The 27,596-nt window shown below is 36.4% G+C and overlaps 1 protein-coding gene across 1 annotated transcript in view; it reads right to left on the bottom strand.

Moving 5' to 3' along the window:
• COL21A1 (collagen type XXI alpha 1 chain) overlaps positions 1-11,312 on the bottom strand; it is a 127,612-nt gene extending 116,300 nt beyond the window's left edge. The window contains exons 1-2 of the mRNA XM_082664712.1: positions 11,193-11,312; positions 5,342-5,893 (exon numbers count right to left, since the gene is read on the bottom strand). Coding sequence (XP_082520838.1) covers positions 5,342-5,893; positions 11,193-11,280 — 640 coding nt within the window. The 5' untranslated portion in view covers positions 11,281-11,312. The remainder of the gene's footprint in view (positions 1-5,341; positions 5,894-11,192) is intronic.
• Positions 11,313-27,596: the final 16,284 nt, after the last annotated feature.

A 27,596-nucleotide genomic window follows, 5' to 3' on the forward strand; every position in this document is an offset into this window, starting at 1 on the left:
TTGTGGCTGGCATGGCTCAGCATGATCAGGAGAAGACACACAACCTGAGACTTCTCCCTCAGAAAGAGAAAAGAGTGGAGCATGTATCCAGCATTCTAGATTTTCAAAGTGCTGCCTGAAGGAATGATACTGGTCTTGCCTGACTAAGGGTGCTGACAGGGAACCAGCATACCTGGACACCTGATGACCACTGAGAACAAAGGAGTGGGAAACTTGTGGTTAGAGAACTAGAGAACTTGAAGTATTACAGACAGACACCAAAGGGACAGATACCAAAGGGAGTGAAAGATTATGAGCTCCTGAAAAAGAAACCAGTCTCTCTAATTAATGAATTGCTCACACAATTCCAGAGAAATCACATCCCTCCAAAAAAGGTTTCAGAATCTCTAGCCAGAGTGATTGCTGAGGGATTTCCCCTGTGCAAAGCCAGTTGGTAAAGACTGGGAGAGGTATTGGTTTTTTCAAATGTGTGAATCTTGAAACAAACTATGAGATACATGACCCAATCAAAGGAACAAAATAACTCTCCAGATACTGACCCTAAAGAAAGGGAGGTGTATTATCTGACAAAGAATTCAAAATAGACATCATAGGATGTTCTATGAGCTCAAGAAAATGATGCATCAACAAAGTGAGAAAGACAGAAAATGTAAAGGAGAACCAAACAGAAATTTTTGGAGCAGAAAATAATAATTGAACTGGAAAATTGACTAGAGGGGTTCAAAATCAGCCTTGATCAAGTAGAAGAAAGAATCAGCAGACTTGAAGACAGGTCCTTTGAAATTATCCAGGCAAAATTTTAAAGAATGACAAAGACTGAAGAAAGCCTACATGTCTTATGCCCACCATCAAGTAGACCAATATATAGATAATGGGAGCTGCAGAAGAAGAAGAAAGAAAGAAGCAAGCTTGTTTAAAGAAATAATAGCCAAAAACTTTTCAAATCTAGGAAAGGAAATGGACATCCAGATTAAAGAACTCAAAGATATCCACATCAAGACACATTACAATCAAATTGTCGAAAACCAAAGACAAAGAGAGAACTTTGAAAGCAGCAAGACAAAAGCAACTCATTATGTACAGGGCACCCCATGACACAATCACCAGATTTCTGAGTAGAAATCTCAGAGGTCACAGGGGAAAGGGATAATGTATTCAAAGTGCTCAAAGAAAAAAAACTGCCAACCAAAAATACTATATCTGGCAAAACTGTCCTTCAAAATAGAAAGAGAAATAAATACTTTCCCAGATTAAAAAAAGCTGAGGAAGTTTATTACCACTAGACCTGCCTAATAAGACATACTAAGGAAGTCCTTCAAATTGAAAGGAAAGACTATTAAACAGCAACACAGAAGCACTGGAAAGTATAAAACTTGCTGATAAAAGTAAATATATAGACAAACTCAGAATACTGTAATACTGTAACAGTGGTATTTAAATCATTTTTAATTCTGATACAGAAGTTAAAAGACTAAAGTATAAACTATGTGAAATTGTATTAATGAATACACAATATAAGAGGATGTAATTTGTGGCATCAATAAAAAAGTGTAAAGAGGGCAGGAATAAGCAAAAATACAGAGCATTTGAAGTTATCAACTTAAAATAGATTGATATAACTATATGATGTTTTATGTAACCCCCATGGTAACCACAAAGAAAATACCTATAGAAGATATGCAAAAGTATATTTAAAAGGAAACAAAGCACGTCACTACAAAAAAATCAATGAAACACAGAAGACAGCAAGAGAGAAAAGAGCGATAAAAAAAAGCTGAGTCAGAAAACAATAAATGACAGTATTAAATACTTCCTTATCAGTAATTACTTCAGATGTGAATTGATTAAAATCCCCAATAAAAGGTATAGAGTAGCTAAGTGGACTTAAAAAAAAACAACAAGATCTATACTATCTGCAAGAAATTTACTTTAGAATTAAGGACACACACAGGATAAAAGCAAAGGGATGGAATAAGATACTCCATACAAATGCTAACCAAAAGAGAACAAAGGTGGTGACACTTATATTAGTCAAAAACTGTCAAAAGAGACAAAGAAGGACATTATACAATGAAAAATGGTCAATTCGCCAGCAAAACATAACAATTATAAATACATATGCACTCAACATTACAGCACCCAAATATATGAGGCAAACATTGACAAAACTGAAGGGATAAATAGACAGCAACACAATAATAGTAAGGGACTTGAATGCTCCACTTATAATAATGGATAGAACATCCAGACAGAAGATGTGTCTGCAAACAGATCTGGAAACAGAGAATTTGAACAACACTATAGACCAAATGGATCTAACAGACATATATAGAACAGCGACCCACCACCACCCACCACCACCACAGCAGCAGAATACATATTATTCTCAAGTACAAACAAAACTTCTCCAGCATAGATAACATGTTAGGTCAAAAAAAAAGTCTTAACAAATTTAAGAAGATTGAAATCATACGAGGTATATGTTCCAACCAAAATGGAATGAAACTAGAAATTAATGTCAGGAAGAAAACTGGAAAATTCACAAATATGTGGAAATTAAACAATATGCTCTTGAACAATCATTATGTCAAAGGGGATATTAGAAATTATCTTGAGATAAACAAAAACTAAAACACAACATACCAAAACTTATGGGATGCTGCAAAAACAGCAGTAAGAAGGAAATTCATAGCAATAAAAATCTACATTAAAAAATAATAAAGATCTCAAATAAACAGCCTAACTTTACAAGTCAAAGAACTAAGAAAGAACAAACTAAGCTCAAATTAGAAGAAAGACTCTCAGATAAAGAAAGAAATCATTGCATATCACTTTTAGGCGGTCCTGAAATAAGCAGTGTATTGCAGAATACACCTCCGAGGAAACAATAGGTCCATGAAGATGAAATAATCTATGTGGGAACAAAGAGGTGGATAATATTTTGTACATCATGGATCAACCACAGTACAGTATAAAAGGGAATGATATTAGGAAATAGTAATCCTATATGCTAAACACCTCAAAGTAGAAGTTAACTATTTGTCCAAAACAAAAATGAATTTGTTAAATAATCAAACACAAATTATATGATTTGAAGAAGCTGCAATACAGCAATGCATTAATTTAGTGCATTAATCATAATCTAATACAGTACAAAAAGTCAAGTGCAAAAAAGCCCATATCTCCCACAAGTACAATTTCAAAAAGTACATTTTAAAAGATGTCTATTGTACAGTGAACATGCGAACTGAATAGACACAGACATTACTTACATTCTTTTTCTGAGTGTAGTTGAAGAAATATTTGGCAAGATTTCGAATTTGATTTTTTTTTTTACAGATCATACATTTTAGCTGAAAGAATTTTTACCCGTTTTCACACAGCAACTCTTTCATGTGTATTTTAAAAATTTTTATCTAGAGAGAATGCATTTACCAAAATACAGATCTATAGGAAAATTCTCTGAAGCAAATATTAAACAGACATATTTAATCAAATCTAAATTCTAGGATTAAGATGAATGGTAAGTGGGACTTCCCTGGTGGCTCAGTGGTTAAGAATCCACCTGCCAATGCAGGGGACACAGGTTTGAGCCCTGGTCCTGGAAGATCCCACATGCCACGGAGCAACTAAGTGCATGCACCACACTACTGAGCCTGCGCTCTAGAGCCTGCAAGCCACAACTACTGAGCCCATGAGCCACAACTACTGAAGTCCGCGTGCCGAGAGCCTGTGCTCCTCAACAAGAGAAGCTACCACACCGCAACGAATAGTAGCCCCTAACCTAACGAAGAGTAGCTCACCGCAATTTGAGAAAGCCCGTGTGCAGCAACGAAGACTCAACGCAGCCATAAATAAATAAATAAATAAATAAATTTATAAAAAAAAGAAAAAAGGTGAATGGTAAGTGAAATTTCACCATGAAAATTCTATTTTAATAATAAAATATACCTAGCTTGAAAGCCAAAAATTTCTAACAACATATTAAAAATCTAAATCCCTTTGACCTGTTCAACACAACAAAAGTCAACACAGTCTTACTGTTAGAGATTCATAAAAAGAATAACTGTAATGACCATTTGTACTTACTTGTTAGTACCTTTTTTAAAGTTTTATTAAAGAAAATGCTTAATCTTCTATGCTTTTTTTCTCTTTGTTTTGAAGTAGTTGTTTAATATTTCCATGCATTTTAAAAGAAATAATCCAAAAAGCTTTAAAATGTTTTTCTCTACCATACCTCCCAAATATGAAGAAAATGAAGGAATTAATTTGTTTTCTAAGCCACAATCATTTAGAAATTTTTCTATCAAATGTGAACCAACCTATTTGTATATTATTTTGTAGGCAAACTGGGAAAAAAGTATTTCCATCTACATGAACATTATTTTTAGGTATATAGTATATTAAATGCCTATAATATTAAAAATAAAAGATATGAATAAATTATTCTTCCCCCAAAATAACGTGAACACACGCATGTCTATACACTAATAGGATTAATGTTTACCAAAAACTGGAACTTTCCCATGGGGACCTATCATACACATGAAGTCAGTTTTATGAAATGATATAAACATAATTGACTGGTAAGTACTATATTTTCAAATGTTCCCTCATTGCTGGTGGGAGTTTAAGTTTTTCTCATGTGGAATTTTTAACATTCTTCCAAAGTTTTAAAAATGTTAGTAATTTGATCTTTGTTTTCTGAAGAAATGATGACAGATTCCCATTCAGAATTAGGTAGAGGAATATTCACTGTTATTTGTATTAGAAAAACTTAGAAATAAACCAAACATACAAAAATGGAGAAATTAAATAGATTATCTTAAAAGATTTTCCACTATCATATTAAGAGTATTAAAATTATATACACAATAAGAGTATAAATAATATGAAAATAGAGTATGAAATTATATATACAATATTATCCTTATTTAGGCATATGAATAAACTCTCAGACACACTGAAATCAAAAAAAGAAAAGATTAGGATGAAAAAGACAAAAATTTGTTAACAGGAGTGATATGACCATGTGTGGTTTACATATATTTTAATTATTTAGGTGTTTTATTTTCTACCATCTCCACAATAAACATATTGTAATTGAAAAGAAAACACAAAATATTATATTTCCCAATTGTAGATTTTATAAGAAAGCAATTGTTTCTAAAAACAAAATTTATCCAGAAAAATATAGCACAAAAATGTGTGCTCACCTCATTTCTAACTTAAATAATTTGACATTAAATATAACCATCTTCCCCAGTTCCCAAATGAACAGGTTATACCAAAATGTAAGAAAGCATCATTATTACTGTTTCCGCATTATATTAAGGCTTACCTTCACAAAGTTTCTGCTTCATCACCTCCCTTATTTTGGATATTGCAATATAGTCTTCCACATAAAACACGTAAGTAGATGAAGGCTTGTTGGCAATAGCTCTAAGTTCTGCGTCTTCTGTTTCTGAACCAACACCGATGGCAAATAGTGTTATTTTACTGTCTCTTGCTGCTTCTGCCACATCCTTGACTTCATCTTGGGATTTACCATCCGTAAGGACTACTGCCATCTTTGTCAGCAATCGTGAAGACTTGGCAAAAAGGTAATCAAGGGCAAACTGGATGGCCTTTCCAGTCTTTGTGTTTCCTCCCAAGTAGTGTATGGACTCCATAGCTGCCATCAAATTCTCTCCTGATTCGTGGCTCCCAAGGGGAATCTCCAGGACAGGGTAGTCACTATACTGAACCACTCCAACCTGAATAAACTTCGGTCCTATGTCAAAATTTTTTGTGATATTGACAAGCCACTTTTTCACTATTTCAAAGTTTTCTGGGCCAACACTGTAAGAGCCATCCAAGATGAAAACTAAATCTGTTGGAGCAGTACGGCAACCTAAGTGAAAAAGAAAACCATCAGAGTATATGTGTTACATAAAAAACAAAAATTAGAGGTTTTAAATGAATGGATTTTTAATTAACCAGACAGGGGGAATCCTTTCACGTGTATATACATAAAGTCGCCACAATGTATAGTTTAACTATCTTATAATTTTATACGTCAATTATACCTCAATAATGCTAAATTTTTTTAAAAAGATAATAGTAACCAGTTCATAAGAGCTTTGTGAAGATTAACTATGACACACTGACTAGCCTATGAAAATTCTTTATAAATGAGGGCTATGATTTTTGTTGATATCTTTTAATTAGCTTGTCTTAATTTAAGTATTAATGATTCAGCTTTAAAAATAGGGAATAGGGACTTCCCTGGCGGTCCAGTGGTTAAGACTCTGCACTTCCACTGCAGGGGGCATGGGTTTGATCCCTGGTCCAGGAACTAAGGTCCCACATGCTGTGCCATGTGGCCAAATAAAAAAAAATAAAAATAGGGAATAAAAAATGGATGCTGTATATGAATATGATATCTAGATAGCTCTGTAGGGGCAGGTATTACTATAAAGCAACATTTTATTGTATTTCTCCATTGAATAAATGAAAACAAAAAATTTTAATAAATGAATGATTTTCGGCTATAGACTAACATCATTGCTTTAAGTTATCAGTGAAATATGTTTAGTTCAATGCTAACCTGAAATATTTATAAAAATTTATGTAAACCAATGAATGGGGGTAAGAAATTATAAACAAACTTTCTGCTATCTTCAGGACAAAAGTAGCCAGCAAAGACCCACATTCTTGATATAGTTGAGAAAATGTAAATGAACCAAGGTTATGAAAGCAGTCACTCTTGCACTACATGCAAGATGAATGTTTAAAGGTCTGAATGCTCATCTTCAGTCACAAATGTAGCCAAAACAATAGCTCGTGTGAAGTGAATCTATGTTCAAGGGCATAAAGCTATTCCTTTCTCTGTAAAGATTCTTGTTTCAAGATACTAGGAAACATGAGATCAGCACATCTTAGAGTTCTACCAGGAAAAAAAAAAAGACTATCTGTGGTGTAAGTTATACCCAGACAAGTTCTAAGCACTTGTGAAAAGAAAAAAAAAAAATCTTCTTTGCAGCCACTGCGGAAAACAGTAAGGAGGTTCTTCAGAAAACTAAAAATAGAGTTACCATATGATCTAGCAATCCCACTGGGCATATATCTTTAATTCAAAAAGATACATGCACCCCTATGTTCATAGCAGCACTATTCACAATAGCCAAGACATGGAAAAAACCTAAATGTCTATCAAAAGATGAATGGATAAAGAAGATGTGGTTCATACATACAATGGAATATTACTCAGCCATTAAAAAGAATAAAATAATGCCATTTGCAGCAACATGGATGGATCTAGAGATTATCATACTAAGTGAAGTAAGTCAGAAGGAGAAAGACAAATACCATATGATATCAGTTATATGTGGAATCTAAAATATGGTACAAATGAGCTTATCTATGAAACAGAAACAGACTCACAGACATAGAGAACAGACCTGTGGTTGCCAAGGGGAAAGGGGAGTGGGGGAGGGATGGGCTGGGAGTTTGTGATAAGTAAATACAAACTATTATGTATAGAATGGATAAACAACAAGGTCCTACTGTATGGCACAGAGAACTATATTCAATATCCTATGATAAACTATAATGGAAAAGAATATTAAAAAGAATGTATACATATTTATAGCTGAATCACTTTGCTGTACAGCAGAAACTATCACAACATTGTAAATCAACTATACTTCAATAAAAAAAAGATTTCCTGGGCTTCCCTGGTGGCGCAGTGGTTGAGAGTCCACCTGCCGATGCAGGGGACACGGGTTCGTGCCCTGGTCCAGGAAGATCCCACATGCCGCAGAGCGGCTAGGCCCATAAGCCATGGCCGCTGAGCCAGCATGTCCGGAGCCTGTGCTCCGCAACGAGAGAGGCCACGACAGTGAGAGGCCCACATAACGCAAAAAAAAAAAAAAAAAAAAAGATTTCCTTAACTCTCTTTTCCACAGTACACAACATGCTTCTAACTCTATCTCATTCTTTCAGTATGTATATATTGAATACCTGTTCTGTTCTTGATATCATGCTAGGTACTGGCTTCAGACATACTTGAGATATCTCAAAAAGCTCCCAGCCTAGTTAAGATGGACAACTGGCTGGTTAGAGAAAGTACAAAGAATTATGAGAACATTGAGGAGAGGGTGGCAACCTAACTATGTCAAGCCAGGGGCAGTTTTGTTGGAAGGCTGAGATCAGAAAGCAGAGGTTTAACCAGGTCAAGAGGACAACATTCTAAACAAAGGGAGCAGCAAGTGCAAAGGTCCAGAGGAGAGAGACAGACATAGCCCCAAAGACAAACTGGTTTGTTTGGGTAATTCCAATGGTTTTGAAACTGCACTCCTTCTCGGGTAGGACTTGAACCCACCCACACCTCAGACTGGGACTTGAACCCATAATCCCTGACTAGGAGGGGACTCGAAACCACTGTCTTTGGATTAAAACCACTCACCTGGGGTCAGGACTTACTGAAGCTCAGGTTCTTCTGTCTCCTCACAGAAGAAATTCAGCGTGAGGCAAAGTGGAAGGCAAAGAGTGAGTTTATTGGCATAGGACGCTTGTGAGAGATAAGCAGGCAGGCAAGGGAGCGCAACCCCAGGAACAAAGAGCCCCAGGAACAAAGAGGGCTACATTTTTATAATCAAAGAAAAAGTGGGGAGGGGAGAAGACCACCATCTTCCTCGTCCTTGGGCAGACGTCAAGACTCATATCACTAGTTCCTCCTTTGGCCCTATATGGTCTAACCAGGTCTAACTGCCATGGCACTATTTAAATCATATGTATATTAGCAAAAGGGTGGGGACATATATTAAAATATGGTAATTCATCTCAGGTTTGGGTATAATATCCCCTTTCACCTGGTTTCTTTCCCTTTTCACCTCTATTTCTGTCTTGGTTACATGCAGAAACGCTACTCTGCAAGGACTATTAACTCCCTGACTTCATGTAATAAGATTCAGAGCCCATATCTATTGTCTAGTATTTTAACTATCAGGGTTTGTGGCTTGAGTGTGCCTGGCACTTGGATGCACCTGGTCTTCCTTCAAGGTAGGGTAGATTGTTGCTAGGTTACTGGATTCTTTTCTTGAGTGGTCATTAGCTTACAAAGGTCTCCCAAACTCCCTTAAAATTCCCTTTCTGTCTTTAATCCCCTAGTGGGATTTCTAAACTGACTATTTAATTATCCTACTCTATCTCTATCAGTTTGAAGTGGCCAACAGGAAGGAACAGCTGTACTTGCTGCCTTCTTCTCTAACTTCTGCGCTCAAAGCAGCCAAAATACTACATGGGACAAGGATCCCATCCATGTCCTTGGACATGATGAGTTAGAAGAGGATGAGGTGAGTCACGGTAATGAGATAGCAAATTTTACATCCTGTGGTTTTACTCAGGTTAATGGTCTCCCTTAAGTAGTGTTTGGATGCCCAATTTAAAGTTATAATAAGGATGGTTTATTTTCTGTATATATTGCAAATAAGATATTATAATTGCAAGGATCAGTATCGGAGAAAAAAATGTTTGGTGACAATTAGTATTTCTGCAACTCCTTGGAGTAAATCAGTCAATCAACCAATCTCTCCCTCTCTTCACCTTCCTCACTTCCTCCTTTCCTCTCCTTCCTTTCCATTCTTTTCCTTATCTTTGTCCACTTGCATATTTGGGATGATGACAAAGCTCCTATGAAGAGGCCTCAGTTTCACCATTATCTCAACTCACCTATCACAGTAACTAGCAGAAGTAAACACCATTGTCAGGTGAACATGTAACACAGTCAAGAAGATAACCCCCCCAGGAAAAAAAATTGCCAAAACATGGGTTTGTCTCACAAATATAACTGTGATTATGACACCATCTTAAGATGCTATATGGCAGATGGTGTCTCAGTGCAGGGGGTGTGAGGGACACTATTCCAACAACCTCTGTCATGGTGACCACTGCCAGACGCCAGGGTAGGGACGGCAAAAATGGGATTCTGCCCAAATGCATATTTCCTAACCCAAGGGAATGAAGTTTTCCTGTTATTTTTGGAAGCTGAACAGGGATGACAGGGTTATGCTTTTATTGGGGTTTCGTGAGAGAGACAAAAGGACAGGAAGGTTGTGTTTGCAGGACTCTTCGAGGTTGCCCTTCCTCGATGCTATGAGGCTCGTTATTGCCTGGACCTGCGAGTGTTTGTGTGTCACTCGATTCAGTGGTTAGAAATTCTTACAGGGTTATTCTTGGCCCTTTCTACCCCTTTCCAGAGCCATGGGGCATATATTTCATAACTGCAAGGTTAGCCAAGAGCATGGACACAAAAGCAAGTACTGCCATTTATAAATTGCAGACAAAATACCACTCCAAGAAACCTCCTCCTCAGAGAGGTGAATCACCAGTGTCATAGGAAGGGAATGCACTGAGGATGAAAAGAAGTGTTCAAATACTAGTTACAGCTCCAACCAGATGTATGACACTATGCAAGGCCCATACATTTTATGCATCTCTTTTCCCACTCAAAAATCAAAGAGTATCTACCCCATAAGGTGCTTGGGTGGATTAAACAATAAAAGGGTTATGCAAACATTAAATATTATTTTTTTTAATTTTAAGCCAAGTTGAATCAAATTGTCAAATCATCTGACTTAACTGTTAGAGAAACCATAATTCATTTATAGTTAGGGGGTTTATGTTTATGAGTTTTAAAATACTCATATAAGCACACTTTTAAAAAGAAGTAGGCTATCTTTTTAAAAGTAGGATGGCCTACTTCTCTCATGCAAGCTTTCCTACAGGCAATCAGAATAACAGTCACCACTTACTGAATGTCACCATGCTAAGTCATTTATATGCATTATCTTATTATCTTTATGAGATAAGCTCATAGGATGGTCCTGATAGCCATCCTGTGAAGGAGGTACTTTCTTTATCACCATATTATGAAGCTTATATAAATGGCTGAACATGGACTCAATACCAGAGTGTTTATTCCAAAGCCTGGGTCAATAAAATGCACTATTACCATAGAATTTTCTCAAAATGACTTCTGATAGCTTTTCCTCCTAGTTAATGTGTAACATAGCAATTCATTCATTTTAGGGAATCACAGCATCAAAGACAATAAGAATAAGATCCTTAAAGCCATTGCTAGAGCTCCTCTAATTTGATTTCCATAATTAATATGTTGATAACAAAAAGACAATGCTGATAGTTCTTACTTGATCTTATTTCCCCATCTTCAGCTAATACAGAATTCTGAAGAAGCAGGACCAAAATTATCCAAAGAAATGTAATATGGTGAGCCATGTTTCTGTTTTTGTTCTAATGTTTTGGTTTTAGGATTCCTAAAAAGAAAGAGAAAATAAAAAGAAAGTTAAATATATTAGAAAAATAAGACAAATACCTAACAATCATAAGTTTGAATTTTTAAATTGCAATACCCAGTCAAAGCACAGTTAATTTTTGCTAACCTTAAAATTAACTTATGTGCCCAAAATAACCACATTTCAAATATATAATACAAGACAACAATGAATGGGAGCTGAGGATGAACGTGATAAGTTTCTAATTCATAATCATCTTGGAAAAGCAAAAACTTTTCTAAAACTTTAAGTTTTGCTCATAATATTTACTAGAATTCCCCTTTTAGCATAGCCTGCAGAGGGCTATCACATTCTTTTTATTATCTCAGTGGTAGCACATATCCTTCTTTTAAATGTGTATTTGCATTTAAGAAACACTCAAAGGGTATCTGGTAAAAAATATCTATAGGATAAAGCTGAATAATAGGATTTAATTTTTTTAATGGGCTGTATTATAAACATTAAGATCTATTTTATTTAATTCACCAACACTCAGTTGTGAGACTAATATGTTTTCTAAGTTAGTCCAAGGACTTCACTCCTGGTTAGAATGTGGAACATTGCCAAAGACTGTCACTCTCAACAATGAGAACATGTCAAATAAACTACAAAACTATAGGCTTTTAAAACCCAGCAGAAAAGACAGGGTTTAAAGAAACCTAAAAGAGCTAAATTCCAAAAGTTATTAATACTTTATAGGACAGAAAAGATTCAAGGCTGCTTTTGTCCCTAATAGAAAGGGAACCCTGTTCAGGAGGAGGAAGAATTTGCTACAGTACAGAAGCAACCAGTCAAAGCTGGAGTAACATATTAGAATCCCAAGGGGTCCCAGCCTCAGAGCAAGGATGCCCCTAGCCAGCAATTCTTCCCCAGGAGCCTTAACTGGGTACACGGAATAGACAAGTAATACAGAGTATATTGAAAGCAGTATAAAACAGTCTAGAGAGATCCTCTCCTTCCCTCTCCCTGTTCAAGTCCCCAGGGAATTCCTCAAATACAAATCCTTGTTTTGCTGAGGGTTAGGGGAGAAGCCACAGAACTGAGAAAAGTCCCTCCAAGGTACTCCAGTCCTTCACTACAGTGGAGAGACATATCTCAAAAAGCAGAAAGGACAAAAGAGAAAAACAGAACTCAAATACAAAAAGCTGGAAATCTGACAAGCTGAGAGAAATCTCCCAAGGGTCTCCCAAAATATGAGAAGAAACAAAGTTTTATGTCTGATCAGGAGAAAAACACTCAATATAAGCAGGTCCAGAGATTATCTAAATGTCAGAAGTATTAAGCAGGGTTTATAAAAAGGCTATGATGAACATGTTAAAGGATCTAATGAATGAGACGGACAACAATTGCAAAAATATGTGAAATTTCAAAAGAGGGATGGAAACTATTTTAAAAAAGATACAAGTGAAATGCTTGCAATCAAAATATATATCAAAAAAGAAATCATGCAGTGAGCATGCATACGTCAGAGGGAAAGATCAGTAAACTTGAAGATAAGTCAATAGAAAGTATCCAAAATGAAACCCAAGTCAGGGGAAGAGGGGTGAGAAACAAAAGGAACAGAGCATCTGAAATCCGTGGGACTGTATCAAGTGGTCTTGATTTAGCTTCTCAGATGGAAAGGAGAAAGTGAATGAAGAAATATTTTTAAATATAATGGCCAAGAATTTTCCAAATTGACAAAAGCTACCAACAATCAGATCAAACACACCCTAAGCAAAATACAAAGTAAGTCATACCTAGGTATATCATAATCAGTTGAAAGTAAAAATAAAAGAGTAAATTCTTAAAACAAACCAGAGAAAAAAAGACACATGACATATGGAGGAACAACAATAAGAATTTTAGATGGAAATTTCATGGTAGTAAAATAGGCAATGGATCAGAAAGATATAAAAATCCTAAATATGTAGATATCTAATAATAAAGCTTCAGAATTCCTGAAGAAAAAATGGGGAAAAAAACTAAAGAAATAGACAAATTCAAATCATAATGTGAGATTTTAAACATCCACTTTTCAATGATTTTTGAAGTAGATAAAAAAAATTTAGTAACAGTGCAGAGATTTGAAAAACTTTATCATCCAACTTCACCTAGTTGACAATTCATAGAATGCTCCACCTAACAACAGCAGAATATATATTCTTTTGTAATGCATATGAAAGTCATCAAAATAGACCATATGCTGGAGAAAAAACAAGATTCAAATTCCAAAGAAATGAAATCATGCAGGTTATGTTCTTTGACCTAAATGGTATTAATTAGAAAAGGAAGAAAATCCCAAAATCCTTGGAATTAACCAATATACTTCTAAATAATCTATGATTTAAAAAAATATCAGAGGGGAAATTTTTAAATATTTCAACTGATCAATAATTGTTTTAAAAAATCAAAATTTTATGATACAGCTAAAGCACTACTAAGAGAGAAATTTTGGCTTTAAAACCATATACTAGAAAAGAAGAAAAATGAAAAATCAATATTTAGGCTTCCACCTTAAGAAAATAGAGAAAGAACAACAAATTAAAACTAAAGAGTAAAAAGAAGAAGAAAAAAAGAACAAAAATTATAATCAATGAGTTAGAAAATTGAAAAACAATAAAATTAAACAGTTAATTCTTTGAACAAATAAATATGCTTATAAATCCTAACAAGAATAATCAAGAAATAAGACAGAAAACATAAATTACCTAAGTCAATATTGAAACAGGAGATTCCACTACAGAGTCTACAGACCTTAAAAGGATAATAAGTAGACAGATGAAATGGACAAAGTCTTAAGATACACTATTTATTGAAACTGGTCTAAACTGAAATTATTAAAGAAATAGAATTTTTAACCAAAAATTTTCCCACAAAGAAAATTCCAGTGCCAGATAGTTTCACCAGTAATTTCTACAAACATTTAAGGAAAAAAATAATAATCAAACATTTTTATGAAATAACATTAAATGAAAATAGAAGAAGAGGGAACTCTTCTCAACTTTTAGTATGAGGCCAAAATAAAATGCTATGAAAAGTCTACAGCTTAGATCACATTAAGTGGTAAAAGACTGAATGCTTTTTCCCCCAAATCAGTAAAAAGTTAAGGATATATTCTCACATCACTTCTATTCAAAAACGTACACGAAGTCCTAGCCAGTGCCATATTCAAAATAAGAAATAAAGACTATAAAGGAAGAAATAAAACTGTAATTATTTACAGACAACATGATTATCTACATAGAAATTTGAAATCTACCAAAACACTATTAGAACTAATAAGTGAATTTAGCAAGGTCACAGGACACAAGGTTAATAGTTTTTTTTTTTAAGTGTTTCTATATAATAGCAACAAAATGGTTGGGGGGATATAATATATTCAATAGTACCAAAGCATCATAAACTTAGAAATAAAGTGAATGAAAAATGTGAAAGACCTCTACACTAAAATATATAATGCATTGTTGAGAGAAATTAAAGAAAGCAAATAAGTGGAGAAATCTATATTCATGGGTTAAAAGACTCAATATTGGTTCCATCTTTATCCTCAAATTGATCTAAGGATTCAACACAATCCTAATCAAAATCCCAGCAGATTTCTAAAAGAAACTGACAAACTCATTCTAAAATTCTTATAAAATGCAACTGATTTTGAATTAGAAGAACAATCTTCAATGAAGAAGAACAATCTGCATAAAAAACAAACATGATTGAGAAGAACTAAGTGAGAGACTTTATACTATCTGATTTTGACTTACAGTCATCTAGCTACAGGAATCAAGAAAGTGTGTATTGGCGTAGGGATAAATATATTAAATGGAACACAATAGAGTTCAGAAATAGACTCACACTTACATGGTCAGTTGATTTGCAATAAAAGTGTCAAGGTAATTGAATAGGAAAGGAAATTCAGTAAATGGTGCTGGATCAACGGGATAAACAATAAAATTAACCTTGATCCCATCTCATTCCATATGCAAAAATTAGACGAAGCATATATCTAAGTATAAAAGCTAAAACTATAAGGCTTCTAGAAGAAAACATGAGACTATTTCACAACCTTGGGATTAGGCAAAATTTCTTAGGACACAAAAAACACTATCAACTTTAAAAATAGATACACATTAGATTTCACCAAAATTAAAAGATACCATTAAGAAAACAAGTCAATATTCAGAATAAAATACTTACAAAAATGACTCTCATAAAGATTATATATTTTTAATACTCCTACAAATCAACAATAAAAAAGAAAACAATCCAATTTTTTAAATGAGTAAAGGTCTTCAACAGACTTTTTAAATTATTACTTAAGGAAATACAGAAATGGCCAATAAGCATATTAAATGGTCCTCATCATTAGTCATCAGAGAAGTGTATGCTAAAACCACAATAAGATCATTTCACACCCACTAAAATGGCCAAAATTAATTAAAATTAAAATGGCTAAAACAGTATCAAATGTTTATGAGGCTATGTGGAGAAATTGGAACTCATACATTTTTGGTCAGAGTGAAAAATGATGTAACCCCTTCAGAGAAGTGTTAGGTTCAGTTTCTTACAAAATTAAACTATGACTAGTAATCCTTCTGCTAAGTATATAACCTAGAGAAATGAAAACATGTGCCAACAAAAAAACTTTAACAGTGTTTATAGTAGTTTTATTCATAATAACTCCAAACTAAAAATAATTCAAATGTTATCCACAGAAAAATATTGGATAAACAAGTTGTGTTGTGGGACTCGAGGGACATTGTTCCAGCTAATGATTAAGAACTCTCCAGACAATAGGGGCTTCTTAGACAATGGGTGAATTTCCAGGATGTCCGGCCCCCTTCCGAGAAGGAGGGAGATAACAAAATGTAAAAAAGGTGTCTGTCAAAGACCAATCAGGCAGCTGGGGACAAGTTCCCTCTCTGGTCCGAGCCTAAGCCGGGACCAATCAGCAGGAGAACACAACCAAATCTATAATTTACACACGGGGAAGTGGGAACCTATAAAACTGACATATTCGCGCCCAAAAGGGTTCCTTCTTCGACCTCCTGCGTGAGGACCAAGGAACCCCGGTGCACCGGCCTTCAATAAACCTCTTGCGTTTTGCATCGACTTCCGACTCTTGTTGTTTCCTGGGCGAGTCGAAACTCCTAGGAGACCGCGCAGGTCTAACAGTGTGGTTATATTCACATAATGGAAGAGAGCAACAAAAAAATAACAAACTTTCTTTATACCCAACAACATGAATAACTTTAAATACATTCCATTTAATGAAAGGAGCCAAACACAAAAGAATACACAAAGCATGATTTCAGGTATACAGAGTCCCAAGATAGAAAACTAATCTGCAGTGTTAGAAATCAGGAAACATTTGCTCTTGATGGGAGAAGTCAACTGGAACGTGGCACAAATAAACTTATTGGGTGTTAGAAATAGTCTACATTTGCAGTGATGATATTGGTGTGCATAAATTTGTCTAAGGCCATTAGGCTGAAGGCTTAAAAACTATATAAACTGTTGTATATAATTTATATCTCAGTGAAATACAGTAAGTCCAAAATCATCATTGTCAGTTTTTAAATTAGGCTGGCCCTCTGGACAAAGAGCTATAAAGGTCAAAAGATGTCAGTGAGAAGCATTTTTGATGAGTCATCACCAGGATGTACTGTTTTATGGCAACTATGTGTACTAATAAATATTGACTAATTTCCTCCCCAAAAGCCTCAAAATTAAGTTATTCTGCTCCTCTACAAAAAATATCCTCATTATTTCTATATAGTATCTAATTCCTTCATAATCCTTGGGCTAAAGTGAATTGTTTACTTGTATTATATTCTAGATTGTATTCTATTCTATATCATTAATGTAGACCATATGAAAAGGGCATTAAATAAATACTGCCACCATGTTACCTCACCACTGAAACATAACTCATATACTTCATAAATATATTTTACGGCTATTTAATTGTACATATGCTTATGCACGATGCATATAAACGGAGGCATATCAAGTTTTACCATTTACTTTAATCACCTGGGGAGCTTGTTAAACATATGGATGCCTTAGCCCTACCCATTAGCTTCAGATTGCAGGGCAAGGAAAGGGCCAAACATTTAAAATAAAATAAAGTAAAAAGCTTCCCATAGGCTAATGTCCACCAAAGTTCTAGAAATTCTGGTATAAGGCAATGCAGAAATGATAAGAAAAGAAAAAAAAAAAACTCCTATTCCCCCAGTAGAGAAGTAAGTTAGCAACCCCAAATAGGAAAGCATAAGTCAGAGAATCTCTACAATCAAAAATTTCTAAAGATTGGCTACTCAGAGAGTAGTCAGGCAACCTTAGCATCCCCAATTTTCAAATGTTAATATGCATACAAATCTGTTAGAAATTCATTAAAATGCACATTCTGATTCAGTAGGTTTGGTTTACCACCTAAGCTCGTTCATTTGAATGAAGGCCTCTAAGGAATATAGGAACATATGCCATCTTTCAACATAGAAAATTCTGTTTTGGAAAATTTTAACTTTTTAATGCTAAATAAAGAGCTCTTCGTGGATAATGAAAAAGGAAATTACTTTTAACAAAATGTAGGAATGTAGGAATTTAAACTGAGCTCACCTGCTAATGAGGAATGTATACTAGACTGACTATCCATCCACCAGGCAATCCAGATTATAGATTTAACACTGCTCCCAACCCACTATAATTTCATATCTTTCTTATAGTGTTCTAGTGTTCAAAAAAAAGGAGATGAAACTGGTGATCTGTAATCTTCCTTTCAACTACAGAGACAATAATCCATATTCTACAGCCTCATAGGATTATTGTGATAAGGAACATTTACAATGTACAGTGTGTGAGACAACACTATGTCATTTAATCTCAGCAAGTGTTTGAGGAAAATAAGGCTGACTTAGAGAACACGGCTTGCCTCTAAGAAACAGACTCACAACTTACACTCAGGTTCTCTCACTCCAGAATTCTTTCCACTGTATTCATTCAATGACAAACATTTATCAAGTACCTATTATGTGACAGATACTCTTTTAGGTGCTGGGAATTCAGAAGTGACCCAGATAAGCTAGATAAGGAATCTGCTTTCATGGAGTTTATGTGCCAGGTTTTAAATATATGATTGAGTGAGATCATTTCAGATAGTAGTGGATGCTATAAAGTAATGAAAACAATAATGTAAACTTGGGCCAGGAGCAGAGGAAGAGCTGCTTTCAATTTGGAGCTCAGAGAAGGCATCTGAAAGGATGACCTGTGAGCTGACACTTGAAGGAATGTGAAGGAGCCATCCTTGCCAGGAACTGGGAACCAAACTTTCCTCTGTGGATGGAGCAAGTTTGCTTGTTCTAGGAACAGAAGGAAGGTCAGTGAAGGAGTGAGGGAGGAAGAGGAGGAAGGACAGGAGCTGCAGGGAGGTAGCAGGACCCCATGAGGTATGTTACATTTTGAACTGTTTCCCTTAAATGCAAAGTGAATCCATGGAGGATGTGAAGCAGTTGTGCATCATGATGAGGTTTTCACATTGAGTAGAGCATCCCACTTTCAAAATCAAAGAGCTATCTAAAATTTAAGAATTAGTGGTTTCTCAGAGAAACAAGATCAATTGATAACTATCCTCTTAATTTTCATCTCTCTTCCATATCCTAAATTTATCTGTCATATCATATTCCACTGCCACTGTCACTAATATTTTATTAAAATCAAAATAAATACTTGTAAGTCAATTTCTGAGAACAGTGGGTACAAATGAAAGCAACTTCCTTGTCTCCTTGCAATGAATGCATCTTTCATTGGGTCCACTGGCTGGAAAGGCATGGGAATTCACGTGAGGAGCCACCAGGAATGCATAAAAGCTTTGAAAACGAGGGACTGTCAGGAAAAATGCCATCTGAAAATGTGTTTGCTGAGCTTGGTTGTAAAACCTTCAAGTAAATTTGAAGACTAAAAATAGTCCCCTCTTGAGACACTAATACTCATGCTTCTTTATATGCTCTGTCTTTGAACTAAATTGTAAAATAGGAAAAGGTGGGGAAACTGAAATTCTGGTCCTCATATTTTTACGCACACACACACACACACACACACACACCTATTGTGTTCTATATTTTTAACATTAAGGTGGTAGGAGGAAGCATCAATTGGGACAGGTAGAATTGAGAAAGGCAAAATGCTGGCAAACCAGTGAAAGAATTAAGAATGGGTTCATGGAGTCTTCCAGGAAGATGGCGGAAGAGTAAGACGCGGAGATCACCTTCCTCCCCACAGATACACCAGAAATATATCTACACGTGGAACAACTCCTACAGAACACCTACTGAACGCTGGCAGAATACCTCAGAACTCCCAAAAGGCAAGAAACCCCCCACGTACCTGGGTAGGGCAAAAGAAAAAAGAAAAAACAGAGACAAAAAGATAGGGACCGGACATGCACCAGTGGGAGGGAGCAGTGAAGGAGGAAAGGTTTCCATACACTAGGAAGCCCCCTCACGGGCGGAGACTGCGGGTGGCGGAGGGGGAAAGCTTCAGGGCCGCGGAGGAGAACACAGCAACAGGGGTGCAGGGGGCAAAGAGGAGAGATTCCCGCACAGAGGATCGGTGCCGACCGGCACTGAGCAGCCCGAGAGGCTTGTCTGCTCACCGGCCGGGGCGGGCGGGGCTGGGAGCTGAGGTTCGGGCTTTGGTCGGAGCGCAGGGAGAGGACTGGGGTTGGCGGTGTGAACACAGCCTGCGGGGGGTTAGTGCACCACGGCTGGCCGGGAGGGAGTCCAGGTAAAAGTCTGGACCTGTCAAAGAGGCAAGAGACTTTTTCTTCCCTCTTTGTTTCCTGGTGCGCGAGGAGAGGGGATTAAGAGCGCTGCTTAAAGGAGCTCCAGAGACGGGCCTGAGTCGCGACTAAAAGCGCGGACCCCAGAGACAAGCATGAGACGCTAAGGCTGCTACTGCCGCCACCAAGAAGCCTGTGTGCCAGCACAGGTCACTATCCACACCCCCCTTCCGGAGAGCCTGTGCAGCCCGCTACTGCCAGGGTCCGGGGAACCAGGGACAACTCCCCTGGGAGAACGCATGGCGCGCCTCAGGCTGGTGCAACGTCACGCCGGCCTCTGCCACTGTAGGATCACCGCGCACTCTGTGCCCCTCCCTCCCCCCCCCCCGGCCTGAGTGAGCTAAAGCCCCCGAGTCAGCTGATCCTTTAACCCCGTCCTGTCTGAGCGAAGAACAGAAGCCCTCCGACGACCTACACGCAGAGGCGGGGCCAAATCCAAAGCTGAGCCCCTGGGAGCTGTGAGAACAAAGAAGAGAAAGGGAAATCTCTCCTAGCAGCCTCAGAAACAGAGGATTAAAGCTCCACAATCAATCTGATGTACCCTGCATCTGTGGAATACATGAATAGACAACGAATCATCCCAAATTAAGGAGGTGGGCTTTGAGAGCAAGATTTATGATTTTTTCCCCTTTTCATTTTTTTATGAGTGTGTATGTGTATGCTTCTGTGTGAGATTTTGTCTGTATAGCTTTGCTTCCACCATTTGTCCGGGGGTTCTCTCTGTCCGTTTTTGTTTTTTTTAAATTTTTTTTCTTAATAATTACTTTTTATTTTAATAACTTTATTTTATTTTACTTTATCTTTGTTCTTTCTTTCCTTCCCTCCTTTAGACAATGAATCATCAAAAATTGAGGAGGTGGACTTTGAGAGCAAGATTTATGATATTTTCCCCTTTTCCTCTTTTTGTGAGTGTGTATGTGCATGCTTCTATCTGAGATTTTTGTCTGTAGAGCTTTGCTTCCACTGTTTGTCCTAGGGCTCTGTCCGTCCGTTTTTTAAATTTTTTTCTCTTAATAATTATATTTTTATTTTAATAACTTTATTATATTTTATCTTACTTTATTTTATTTTACTTTATCTTCTTTCTTTCTTTTTTTCTTCCTTCCCTCCATCCTTCCTTCCTTCCTCCCTCCTTCCCTCCCTCCTTTCTTTCTTTCTTTCTTTCTTTCTTTCTTTCTTTCTTTCTTTCTTTCTATTTCTACTAATTCTTTCTTTCTACTTTTTCTACCTTTTATTCTGAGCCATGTGGATGAAAGGCTCTTGGTGCTGCAGCCAGGAGTCTGTGCTGTGCCTCTGAGGTGAGAGAGCCAACTTCAGGACACTGGTTCACAAGAGACCTCCCAGCTCCACAGAATATCAAATGGCGAAAATCTCCCAGAGATCTCCATCTCAACACAAGCACCCAGCTTCACTCAACGACCAGCAAGCTACAGTGCTGAACATCTTATGCCAAACAACTAGTAAGACAGGAACACAACTCCACCCATTAGCAGAGAGGCTGTCTAAAATCATAATAAGTCCACAGACCCCCGAAAACACACCACCAGACATGGACCTGCCCACCAGAAAGACAAGTTCCAGCTTTATCCACCAGAACACAGGCACTAGTCTCCTCCAGCAGGAAGCCTACACAACCCACTGAACCAAGCTTAGCCACTGGGGACAGACACCAAAAACAACAGGAACTACGAACCTGCAGCCTCCAAAAAGGAGACCCCAAACACAGTAAGATAAGCAAAATGAGAAGACAGAAAAACACACAGCAGATGAAGGAGCAAGATAAAAACCCACCAGACCTAACAAATGAAGAGGAAATAGGCAGTCTACCTGAAAAATAATTCAGAATAATGATAGTAAAGATGATCCAAAATCTTGGAAATAGAACAGAGAAAATGCAAGAAACATTTAACAAGGACCTAGAAGAAATAAAGATGGAACAAGCAATGATGGTCAACACAATAAATGAAATTAAAACTACTCTAGATGGGATCAATAGCAGAATAACTGAGGCAGAAGAACGGAAAAGTGACCTGGAAGATAAAATAGTGGAAATAACTACTGCAGAGCAGAATAAAGAAAAAAGAAGGAAAAGAATGGAGGACAGTCTCAGAGACCTCTGGGACAACATTAAATGCACCAACATTCGAATTATAGGGGTTCCAGAAGAAGAAGAGAAAAAGAAAGGGACTGAGAAAATATTTGAAGTGATTATAGTTGAAAACCTCCCTAATATGGGAAAGGAAATAGTTAATCAAGTAGAGGAAGCACAGAGAGTCCCATACAGGATAAATCCAAGGAGAAATATGCCAAGACACATATTAATCAAACTGTCAAAAATTAAATACAAAGAAAACATATTAAAAGCAGCAAGGGACAAATAACACACAAGGGAATCCCCATAAGGTTAACAGCTGATCTTTCAGCAGAAACTCTGCAAGCCAGAAGGGACTAGCAGGACATATTTAAAGTGATAAAGGAGAAAAACCTGCAGCCAAGATTACTCTACCCATCGAGGATCTCGTTCAGATTTGATGGAGAAATTAAAACCTTTACAGACAACAAAAGCTGAGAGAGTTCAGCACCACCAAACCAGCTTTACAACAACTGCTAAAGGAACTTCTCTAAGCAAGAAACACGAGAGAAGGAAAAGACCTACAATAACGAACTCAAAACAATTAAGAAAATGGAAATAGGAACATACATATCAATAATTACCTTAAATGTAAATGGACTAAATGCTCCCACCAAAAGACACAATTGGCTGAATGGATACAAAAACAAGACCCATATATTTACTGTCTACAAGAGACCCACTTCAGACCTAGAGACACATACAGACTGAAAGTGAGGGGATGGAAAAAAATATTTCATGCAAATGGAAACCAAACGAAAGCTGGAGTAGCAATTCTCATTTCAGACAAAATAGACTTTAAAATAAAGACTATTAGAAGAGAAAAAGAATGATCAAGGGATCAATAATGATCAAGGGATCAATCCAAGAAGAAGATATAACAACTGTAAATATTTATGCACCCAACATAGGAGCACCTCAATACATAACGCAAATACTAACGTTTTTTATGGCTATAAAACGGTAAATGAACAGTAACACATTCATAGTAGGGGAATTTAACACCCCACTTTCACCCATGGACAGATCATCCAAAATGAAAATAAATAAGGAAACACAAGCTTTAAATGATATGTTAAACAAGATGGACTTAATTGATATTTATATGACATTCCATCCAAAAAGAACAGAATACACATTTTTCTCTAGTGCTCATGGAACATTCTCCAGGATAGATCATATCTTGGATCACAAATCAAGCCTTGGTAAATTTAAGAAAATTGAAATTGTATCAAGTACCTTTTCCGAACACAAGGCTATGAGACTAGATATCAATTACAGGAAAAGATCTGTAAAAAATACAAACACGTGGAGGCTAAACAATACACTACTTAATAACGAAGTGATCACTGAAGAAATCAAACAGGAAATTTAAAAATACCTAGAAACAAATGACAATGGAGACACGACGACCCAAAATCTATGGAATGCAGCAAAAGCAGTTCTAAGAGGGAAGTTTATACCAATACAATCCTACCTTAAGAAACAGGAAGCATCTCGAATAAACAACCTAACCTTGCATCTAAAGCAATTAGAGAAAGAAGAACAAAAAAACCCCAAAGTTAGCAAAAGGAAAGAAATCATAAAAATCAGATCAGAAATAAATGAAAAGAAATGAAGGAAACAATAGCAAAGATCAATAAAACTAAAAGCTGGTTCCTTGAGAAGATAAACAAAATTGATAAACCATTAGCCAGACTCATCAAGAAAAAAGGGAGAAGACTCAAATCAATAGGATTAGAAATGAAAAAGGAGAAGTAACAACTGACACTACAGAAATACAAAAGATGATGAGAGATTACTACAAGCAACTCTATGCCAATAAAATGGACAACCTGAAAGAAATGAACAAATTCTTAGAAATGCACAACTTGCCAAGACTGAATCAGGAAGAAATAGGAAATATGACCAGATCAATCACAAGCACTGAAATTGAAACTCTGAATAAAAATCTTCCAACAAACCAAAGCCCAGGACCAGATGGCTTCACAGGCGAATTCTATCAAACATTTAGAGAATAGCTAACACCTATCCTTCTCAAACTCTTCCAAAATATAGCAGAGGGAGGAACACTCCCAAACTCATTCTACGAGGCCATCATCACCCTGATACCAAAACCAGACAAGGATGTCACAAAGAAAGAAAACTACAGGCCAATATCACTGATGAACATAGATGCAAAAACCCTCAGCAAAACACTAGCAAACAGAATCCAACAGCACATTAAACGGATCATACACCATGATCAAGTAGGGTTTATTCCAGGAATGCAAGGATTCTTCAATATACGCAAATCAATCAACGTGATACACCATATTAATAAACTGAAGGAGAAAAACCATATGATCATCTCAATAGATGGAGAGAAAGCTTTCAACAAAATTCAACACCCATTTATGATAAAAACCCTGCAGAAAGTAGGCATAGAGGGAACTTTCCTCAACATAATAGAGGCCATATATGACAAACCCACATCCAACATCATCCTCAATGGTGAAAAACTGAAAGCATTTCCACTAAGATCAGGAACAAGACAAGGTTGCCCACTCACCACTGTTATTCAACATAGTTTTGGAAGTTTTAGCCACAGCAATCAGAGAAGAAAAGGAAATAAAAGGAATCCAAATTGGAAAAGAAGAAGTAAAGTTGTCACTGTTTGCAGATGACATGATACTATACATAGAGAATCCTAAAGATGCTACCAGAAAACTACTAGAGCTAATCAATGAATTTGGTAAAGTAGCAGGATACAAAATTAATGCACAGAAATCTCTGGCATTCCTATCCACTAATGATGAAAAACCTGAAAGTGAAATCAAGAAAACCCTCCCATTTACCATTGCAACAAAAAGAAAAGATAGACCAATGAAACAGGATAGAAAGCCCAGAGATAAACCCACGCACATATGGTCAGCTTATCTTTGATAAAGGAGGCAGGAATGTACAGTGGAGAAAGGACAGCCTCTTCAATAAGTGGTACTGGGAAAACTGGACAGATACATGTAAAAGTATGAAATTAGATCACTCCCTAACACCATACACAAAAATAAGCTCAAAATGGATTAAAGACCTAAATGTAAGGCCAGAAACTATCAAACCCTTAGAGGAAAACATAGGCAGGACACTCTATGACATAAATCACAGCAAGATCCTTTTTGACCCACCTCCTAGAGAAATGGAAATAAAAATAAACAAATGGGACCTAATGAAACTTCAAAGCTTTTGCACAGCAAAGGAAACCATTAACAAGACCAAAAGACAACCCTCAGAATGGAAGAAAATATTTGCAAATGAAGCAACTGACAAAGGATTAATCTCCAAAATTTATAAGCAGCTCATGCAGCTTAATAACAAAAAAACAAACAACCCAATCCAGAAATGGGCAGAAGACCTAAATAGACATTTCTCCAAAGAAGATATACAGACTTCCAACAAACACATGAAAGAATGCTCAACGTCACTAATCATTAGAGAACCGCAAATCAAAACTACAATGAGATATCATCTCACACCAGTTAGAATGGCCATCATCAAAAAATCTAGAAAAAATAAATGCTGGAGAGGGTGTGGAGAAAAGGGAACCCTCTTGCACTGTTAGTAGGAATGTAAATTGATACAGCCACTGTGGAGAACAGTATGGAGGTTCCTTAAAAAACTACAAATAGAACTACCATATGGCCCAGCAATCCCACTATTGGGCATATACCCTGAGAAAACCATAATTCAAAAAGAGTCATGTACCAAAATGTTCATTGCAGCTCTATTTACAATAGCCCAGAGATGGAAACAACCTAAGTGTCCATCATCGGATGAATGGATAAAGAAGTTGTGACACATATATACAATGGAATATTACTCAGCCATAAAAAGAAACGAAATTGAGCTATTTGTAATGAGGTGGATAGACCTAGAGTCTGTCATACGAATGAAGTAAGTCAGAAAGAGAAAGACAAATACCGTATGCTAACACATATGTATGGAATTTAAGAAAAAAAATATCATGAAGAACCTGGGGTAAGACAGGAATAAAGACACAGACCTACTAGGGAATGGACTTGAGGATATGGGGAAGGGGAAGGGTAGGCTGTGACAAAGCAAGAGAGAGGCATGGACATATATACACTACCAAACGTAAGGTAGGTAGCTAGTGGGAAGCAGGTGCATAGCACAGGGAGATCAGCTCGGTGCTTTGTGATCGCCTGGACGGGTGGGATAGGGAGGGTGGGAGGGAGGGAGATGCAAGAGAGAAGTGATATGGGAACAAATGTATATATATAACTGATTCATTTTGTTGTAAAGCAGAAACTAACACACCATTGTAAAGCAATCATACTCCAATAAAGATGTTAAAAAAAGAAAAAAGAATGGGTTCATGTACATATGTATGTATGTAAAGTTTGGTTCGTTTGAGTGGTCATTAAAACAACAGAACTAAATGTAATTTTTGGAATTTCATAGGTCAAAATATGCCCCCCAAAATATGTGATTAATCAATGCCACCTTGATTGTGTAAACAATTCATGGTCAACTAAACAACTGACATTTGTTATCATACTTCTCTAAACAAAAATCTAATATGGTAGCCAGACAGGTAAATATAAATCCCCATTTTATAGACAGGAGGCTAAGGGATTCCAAGAAGCTATTATTTTACATTTTGCACAGTTTTCTCTCACACTGCAGAGTGGATGACTGCTTTCTTGTTCTGCTTATAGAGTATATCATATAGCGTCCATTAAAGCTGCACAAGAAAAAGTGAAATGGCAGTAACTTGGTAGAGTTATTGTAGTTTGGTGGAGAGGTTTAAAATCCCATCTCTTCTTTAGAAGTCATAGCAGCTTCTAAATATTCAAGCAATGAAAAAATATACATGTCTGTGTAACCATTTGAAATGAGACCAGTAAAAAATAGTCAAGGAACATGGAGTACAGTGTACTTTATTTGCCTGTGCCAGCAAATCCACTAAAATCAGCCCATTGGATTCTGTTAGTAATTTTATGCTGTGCTTATAAATATAGCTCTTTTTCCTATCCCTAAATTCCTTTTATATTAACATATATTAACCTAATTTTTATCATTTTTTTTTTCTTAACTCAGCTCTAATTTTTACAATAAAGTATCAGGAAAGCAAAGACATCATTCAGAAAGGGAAAGCTAATAATATTTTGATCTTGGAACTCAGGTCAAATTGTTCTCCAACTTCCTAATCTTCCAATTCTTCTATGATACACAAAAAAGAATGCTGGATAACAAGTCATGCAATGTGAGTTCCAGTCCTAGCTGTGCCTTGTTTACCTGCTTAGAAAATAAAATG

Source organism: Grampus griseus, assembly GCF_964374135.1.
Source record: "Grampus griseus genome assembly, chromosome: 10".
NCBI classification, from domain to species: Eukaryota; Metazoa; Chordata; class Mammalia; order Artiodactyla; family Delphinidae; genus Grampus; species Grampus griseus.